This window comes from Otolemur garnettii, unplaced genomic scaffold, assembly GCF_000181295.1.
Source record: "Otolemur garnettii isolate 467f Iridium unplaced genomic scaffold, OtoGar3 scaffold00003, whole genome shotgun sequence".
Classification (NCBI taxonomy): domain Eukaryota; kingdom Metazoa; phylum Chordata; class Mammalia; order Primates; family Galagidae; genus Otolemur; species Otolemur garnettii.
In genome coordinates, this window is record NW_003852398.1 from 43,033,900 (window position 1) to 43,041,403 (window position 7,504).

General features: G+C 48.7%; 1 protein-coding gene across 1 annotated transcript; it reads right to left on the minus strand.

Annotated features, from left to right (window-relative positions):
- Nucleotides 1–1,147: 1,147 nt before the first annotated feature.
- On the minus strand, nt 1,148–6,859 carry CCNI2 (cyclin I family member 2). Its single transcript, XM_003803977.1, is given in 6 exon segments — nt 1,148–1,306; nt 1,935–2,165; nt 3,118–3,258; nt 5,065–5,136; nt 6,236–6,364; nt 6,482–6,859. Coding segments are annotated over 6 exon segments (1,110 nt in total).
- Nucleotides 6,860–7,504: the final 645 nt, after the last annotated feature.

Sequence of the window (7,504 nt, forward strand, 5' to 3'; positions counted from 1 at the left end):
CCACCACAGGCAGCTGTGGCCATGAGCAGTGTGGTCTCAGCATCTCCATCCGCAAAATGGGTGCAGGACTAGAGAACGATTCTTGATAGGACCTAGGAAATAGCATTCCAGGATGACAGCAAATAAAATGCACAGTATCCCATAAATGCAAAATAACATTCAGACAGGCTTGGAAACAAGGATTTTTTCCAAAAGCTCCAACAAGCAAATCCGTGTCAAGAAAAGGTGGAGGCATAATCTTACTTTATAACATAGACAATTATAGCGTATCTGCCCTTGACCACTTTGCACTGTGTAGCAAATCATCCCCACCCCCACCCCATAGCTTAGAAGATTTACAAAAAAATTGTTCACAATCGAAGGATTTCACAAAACACCTCTGAATGTGTGGCTCAGCCATTCATATCCCCAAGACTATTTACACAGCTCCAGCTGGTATCTTTGTCAGCTGGACTCCTCTGCTTAGAGAATGGCTCTACAGTAGCACAGCTTCAGAGCAGCAGCTGGCTTCTCCTGAGAGCCATGCAAGTCATCTCCTCCTGGCAGCAGTGGTTGGAGCAGGGTTGGCCTTCCCATCACAGGTGTTAGCCTGTAATATCCCTTCATTAGTGTAAAATTCTAGTTAAACCAATGAAGTACTTAAATAGTAACAAGGTCAAGAATGCTTAAAGCTTGCTCAAGTTACTGTACATTAAATGAAGTATAGTTTATAACCCAGTCTTTGTGAAGAGAAGATATAAGTCATGGCCACGTCAGGGTAAATGTGTTTGGAGTGGCAGACAGAGTAGTTGGGACTTGAAGCACCGCACATAGGTTTGGGATGAGCTTGGGATCATCTGGCCAGCAGCAAGGACTGGTTGTCAGACAGCCCTGGCCGTCAGCCTCCTGGCCTCACATTCCAGCTTTTAGGGGCCCATGCTCATTCTTGCTTGGAGAAGGAAGGACAAACAAGCTGCAGTTTGAACATTCATTCATTCTCCCTGATTTCGGTCCCAGGGGGAGAGGGGCAGGGCAGGATCATGGCCTACAGACCATCCTGACCTCCACCAACCTGCCTTCCCCCTTATTTTCTTCTAAGGTCTCAGGCACTTTCTAGGGCCTTCTTCCCTTGTTACAGGATTCATAAAGCCAGAGAACTCATAGGAGTCTAAGCAAGGAGCTGTCCCTTTATGCTGTGAAGGCACGGGTCAGGGCAGAAGGGCTGGCTGGCAGGTGAAACCAAGTTTTCTGTGCGGGAAGATGACTAAAGACTTCTCAGCTGCTGCTTTGTAAGTTCCTTGCAGTGTCTGTACTGCTCAAAACTGACCTGTATTATAACAGAGTAGCCATCCTTGAAGTAGAAGCATCTTACATTCTGAGAAGTAGGCAGCTGAATGCCAAATGTTAACATGAAGCAACTGCAGGAAGGTCCAGCCACCCAACTAAAAGAACATTAATCCTACCATCTCAGGGTCATCCATCTCTGGCCTCATCAGTCTAACTCTGCATACCATCCTAACCTATCTGCCCTAACACCCCTCTCCTCAGTGCTTCATGGTACCCCAGTACCTGGCACCACATGTCATACAGAGGGTGAGGGGTCTGGAATTTACACTCACCAATATTAAGCTTGAAGTTACTTCTTCCTGAGCTAGACATGCCCTTGCCTGCCCTGTGATTCTCTTGACTACAAGGGTTGTCATGGAGATAAAGTTTGTCTCACTGTCAGAGAAACACACCATCACTGGTCCAGTGAAGGGAATGTGTGGCCCATACTCAAGTCCATACAGGATGGCTAGGAGTGGAAAGCTTAGCCCTCAAGCAGACTCTTCCCAGAGTTATTGCCAGAACATCTTTTGGTGCCCAGAAGGGTCAAAATTACCCTACCGGGGGCAGAGTACATCAACTAAAGGGGCAAAATGCAAAGCCTGGTCTGGGGCAAAGTTGATGTCTACCTGTGCTTTCTTTAGCAGATCAGATGTAGGAGTCCACCAGTCGGGCATGAGCCTCTCCAACTCTAAGGTGATGATGACAAAGGCCAGTGTGGAGCCCTTGAACTGCAGCAGCTGGTGGCCTGCCATACAGTGCTGCAGCTGTCTGGTCAGGGATGCAACGTGGCGGGAAGGATTCCTCTGAGGTATCAGCTCCTTCACACGGGGCCAGCTCAGGAGCACCAGGGTATGGAACTGGAGACCATGGTTTTTAATGTTAGAACAGAAAACCCCATACTTTTCATATATCAATGACCAAAAGTGCAAACAATTTAAATTTCCATCAGGGAGCATCAAATGTTGCCCAACCCTTTTCATTCCTATCCATGGTTCCATGGGGGGCTTGAGGCTTAAGGCCCATTCTGTGCCCAAGCTGCACTTCAACCCTGGAGAGAAAAGACGGTCAGCTTTGTGACATGGTCATTTTGAGCCTAAAGTACTCTAATAACAATGTTTCAATTCAGAAAAACAGAAACATATTATTCAAGATCAAAGTAGCAGAGAAGTTACTTGTATCTGCTCAAGATAAGAAAATCTGCAAGTTGGCAATAGGTGGCCAGTTTTCATAATGAAACAGCCCTTAGTGATTTAATCTTCACGTTTCATAACAGACCAAAATCCCATGACATTTCCATATTGCATAATTTTGCCTTACTAACAGAATCATATCCTTAAGGATGACCATCATTCCCCAACTAAAACAAATACAAACTGATGTATGATATTTTTTTAAGTGCCGGATCAATATGGTCTAAAGCTTCAATGAGGATTGTGTGTAGGTGAATAAAGACAGCTAAGTGAATGTGTGTAAAGTGTAGCAAAAGCAGACAGATATTTCTGTACAGTATTCATAGAATGGAAAGTTAAATATTTTTGCAGTGTGTATTTAAAAGAGAAACTCACCATAATAGTGCCATCTAAAAGTCTTTGTAACATTAATGTCCCTTGGAAGTGAGAGTCTGGTGGAACTGTGTTGGATTTAAGATACATTTTCACTCTTCCGTATGTTGTGAGCTTTGTGGGTCACCTCACTGTGGTGCATGTGCAAGGACGTGTGCACGCCTGTGCTTTGCCGTCCTATGTTGTGAACAGCTGTTCTAAAGGCACAAATGAGTCTAGGTAGACTCTGCAAACTCTTCCTACTCACTATAATCAAGAAATCCAGCGGCGTCCCAATATAGAGGTCCCAGTGCAGTTTGTCCAGAATAGCCAGCTCCATCCTCAGCAGCTCATTTGGGGAATAGCCAGAGCCATAGTGCTTTATGAAGTCTTTTACATGTGGAATTAACTGTAAAATGAAAATAAAGAGGCAAAAGCCCTACATCACGTCATAGTAGCTTTTGTTTTCTTATCCATGGGGACTGGGCACCCAAGACCTTACAGGATTTGTTTTCTAGTGGCCTGCCATAGGAAATGCTTCAAAAAGAAGCATGTCTACCTGTGCTTTCTTTAGCAGATCAGATGTAGGAGTCCACCAGTCGGGCATGAGCCTCTCCAACTCTAAGGTGATGATGGCAAAGGCCATTGTGGAGCCCTTGAACTGCAGCAGCTGGTGGCCTCCAGATCTTTGCTGTCTAATCCTCAGGTAGTTGTGTAGTGAACTTCACACTGTCATTCTCTGCAAATAGGTCTTAATTCCCCCAACTGCATGCCAGCTCATACCCAAAGGTGCTTTGGAGGCTGAGGCTGGGCCATCTTAACCTGTTCAGCTGCAAGAACTCAAAGCTTTCCAGGAGTCATGGGTTCTACCCATTCCTGTTACTGATCCCTCCTATGGTGAATTGTCCTAGAGGGAAAGGCTATGCTTTTTGTGCTTCCTGGTCTGCACCAGAGAGGCCCATTGTGAAAACCTCTTATGGCTTTTTTAGCATCACAACTGCAAACACATTTCCTTCAACCTCAATTGAAGGTGGTTCAATTCTGGAAAAATCCTGACTTTCCTCCAGAGGGACTAAAGGCTTGTCTGTGAGTAAACATTCAAGTACCAACTGCATTAAAGACTTGGTCCTACATTTTTAGATAAATGAAGCATTCCTATAATCTCCAGAAATACTTCTTTTAAGGGTCATTTACTTTTTAGGGGATACAAATTATATTCTAATAAAAAGGGGCTTGGCACAGTGACTCACACCTATAATCCTAAGCACTCTGGTAGGCTGAGCCTGGAGGATTACTTTAAGTCAGGAGTCCAAGACCAGCCTGGGCCCTTCTCTACTAAAAATAGAAAACAATTAGCCAGCTATGGTGGCAGACACCTGTAATCCCAGCTACTTGGGAGGCAGAGGCAGGACAAGTCCTTGAGCCAGGAATTTGAGGTTGCAGTTAGCTGATTATGCTACTGCACTCTACAGAGTGAGATTCTGTCACAAAGAAAAAAAAAGCTAAAAACATTTTTATTGAATGTTTGAAATTGGACACAAACTTATTTCCTGCCTCCTCAGACCAGGGATCAGCCAAGGGAGACCCCATGGGAATGGCAGTGGTTTGACCATCCCCAGAAGTGGGAGAGGTCAGACAGGGGTGGTTAAGGCTGGGAAGGGCATTAGGAGCCTATCTTGTCCTGAACAGAAGCCACTGTGTAGTCCAAGCAAGCCTGAAACCCTTGTGGGGCCTTCTCCTTTACCACCAGCATGTGGGCTCCTGCCTCTCTCAAAGTAGGGCCCCAGAGTTCCTGAGAACTGGTTTCGTTGACACAGCTAAGTGCTTAAGTCTCAAGAAGCTTTCTTAGACATAGTTTCTGGGAGTGGACATTAAGCCACATAGTTTGGGAGACCTTTCCCTAGCCTAGCAGCAGATGCTTCTGTGCAAGGGGAAGTGACATCTGGCATCAACCAATGAAGCAAGATGTATCTGCCACGAGGTTGGGCTGCTGGGTGTGCCAGGCCAGGATAGTTCAGCTGTTCTAATTGTCCATTGTGGGGTCCTGGATTCTAATAAGCCTAAGGAAAGGGCATGAGAGATCTTGGGAAGTTAGTGATGTTTCCAAAATGCCCACCATTCCCAAGGGCACAGACATTTCAGGAAACCTGGATGCTCCAGTGTTATACCCCTATACCTCAAATGCAATCCAGTGCGGACTTCCGCGGATACATACCTCATCTTCATTAATTTTTACAGCAAGTCTCAAGGAAGTAATTATGATTCAGTGAAGTAACCTCTCTTTTATCTATAGTATAGAACAAACACATTTAAGCAGACTATGAATGCCAGAAACAAACTGAAAAGCATCTGTCATGTTTTTTTCTTTAAGAAAATAAGCCCTGGGGGTGGGGGGCTGGGCATGATGGCTCTTGCCAGCCAGTAATCCTATCACTCTGGGAGGCTGAGGCAGGTAGATTGCTTGAGCTCAGGAGTTCAAGACCAGCCTGAGCAAGCATTGTGGCAGACACCTGTAATCCCAGCTACTCAGGAAAGTGAGGCAAGAGGATCAATTGAACCCAAGAGTATGAGGTTGCTGTGAGCTATGATGCCAGGGCACTCTACCCAGGGTGACAGAGTGAGACTTTGTCTCCAAAAAAAGACAAGAAAAGAAAAGAAGCCCTTCCCCTACCCCCCTTTTAAAGAAACCTGTATTTCTCTACAAGGCAGTGCCATTTTTATAGTTAGCCAGAAAGATGCTTTTGATTTCAGAACAACATGTGACTAGACATTATTCCTTTGTCAGGGGACTGGCTGGAGGTGGGAATGAGGCACCTTCTTAAGGAACACAGTCCCATCCTGGCCTCATGCCTGGTCCAGACAAGCATAACCTACCTCATCACATAGGAAATCCTTCCCCAACTAGGTCCTCTCATGCTCCCCACGTGATAGCCACATGACTCACAGTAGACAGCAGTGGGATGCAGAGAGGTTCCAATCCCAGCTCTGACACTTGGAGCAAGTTACTTCCCAAGCAAGTTTTTTTTTTTTAAACAGTCTCAAGCTGTCAGCCTGGGTAGAGTGCTGTGGTGTCATAGCTCACAGCAACCTCCAACTAGAGCTCAAGCAATCCTCTTGCCTTAGTTCTTTTCTATTTTAAGTAGAGATTGGGGGGGGTGTCTTGCTTTTGCTCAGGCTGGTCTCAAACTCGTGAACTCAAGCAATCCATCCGCTTTGCCCTCCCAAATGCTAGGATTACAGGCGTGAGCCACCGCGCCAGGCCCAAGTTACTTAGTTTATACACGTTGGTTTGAGCATCTGGGGCCCCACACCTCGCAAACAGCAATTGGGAGCAATGGTCAGTTTCTTCCCCCACCATCTGTACCATCTCTCAGAAGCCTCCCTACCTTTACTGAAACCAAGAGGGCGCTGAAGCTAGTGACAGCCAAGTTAAAAGTGATGTGGGAGAAGTTAAAGATGTTATTAAGCCTCAGGAGCCACAACACGACTCTCTCAAAGGCCCTGCAGCTCTCAACCTGCTAGAGAAAGGGCAGGACACGCGGGGAAGGTCCACCAATGGCCGGAGCAGCCCTTCAGCTTGAACCCCCGTGCTATTCAAATGCCTCTCTGCGGCCCAACTGCGCGCCACTCACACGCCCCACCCCGTCGCACTTTTCATCCTGAGCAGAGTTCCCTAATTCCAACCGGCGCTCTCCACGAGCACCTGCTAACCAGTCTTCCACCCAGGGAGAGAAGCTAGTGAATCCCCCTCGTGCCAGTGAAGGGGATACACCTGGGGCCTTCAGGGTGCAGAGCAGCTGAGCGCGGGTGCAGGTGGCGTCCGTGGCCTCTCGTGCGCGTGGGAAGGGCCCCGCCGCGGACCCCCTACCTGGGGTTTGCCGCTGCGCCACTTCCAGGTGGCAGAGCACCAGGCGATCTTTCAAGAAGAATTCCCAGTCGCCACTCACGCAGTCCGCCTCGGGCTCAGGCGGAGCGGGCGCTGCTGGGAGCCAGGACCGCAGGGGTCCCATCGTGGACGGCGCGGGAAGGGAAGCCGCTTCGGGCTGGCGGGCCCCAGAGACCCCGCTGTGGCTCGGCACAGGCACAGGAACGTTCAACGGAGGCGGGACCGCGGAAGCGTCTTCCCTCTGACGCCGATGACTGCGACCCGAGCCGCGCTCCCGAGGCCATGGCGCGAGCGGGCTTGCAGGACTGGGTTACCAGCTTCTTTGTAACCTGGCGCCTGGATCCCTGCGGCCGGGTCGCCACCGGGCGGGCCTCGGCAGTGGCCCGGGCGGTGGGCTGGGCGCGCATGTAGCTGAGGGTCCCCCACTCTTACTCCAGTCCCCACTCTCCCTCATGCACTCCTCTTCCCCACCCAGAGTCCGCGCCCAATGTGCTGAGTTGCCAGCCTGGGATGAGGTGGCCGGTGACCCCGCCGGCCTTGCTCAAGGACACCTGACTACAGAACCTGCATCTTTACTTAATAGCACAGACTTGGGGACACAGGACCAGGTAGCGGAGCATCAGGAGCGCCCTCCCCAGTCATACACGCTGGAGATGGAGTCCCAGACCCGCTGTGCGACCTGGTGCACGTGTCCACCCCTTAGACTCTTCAGTTAACTCCCTTTAAAAAGTGGTCACATTCCCCTCTCAAAGTGCTTCATTCTCAGACG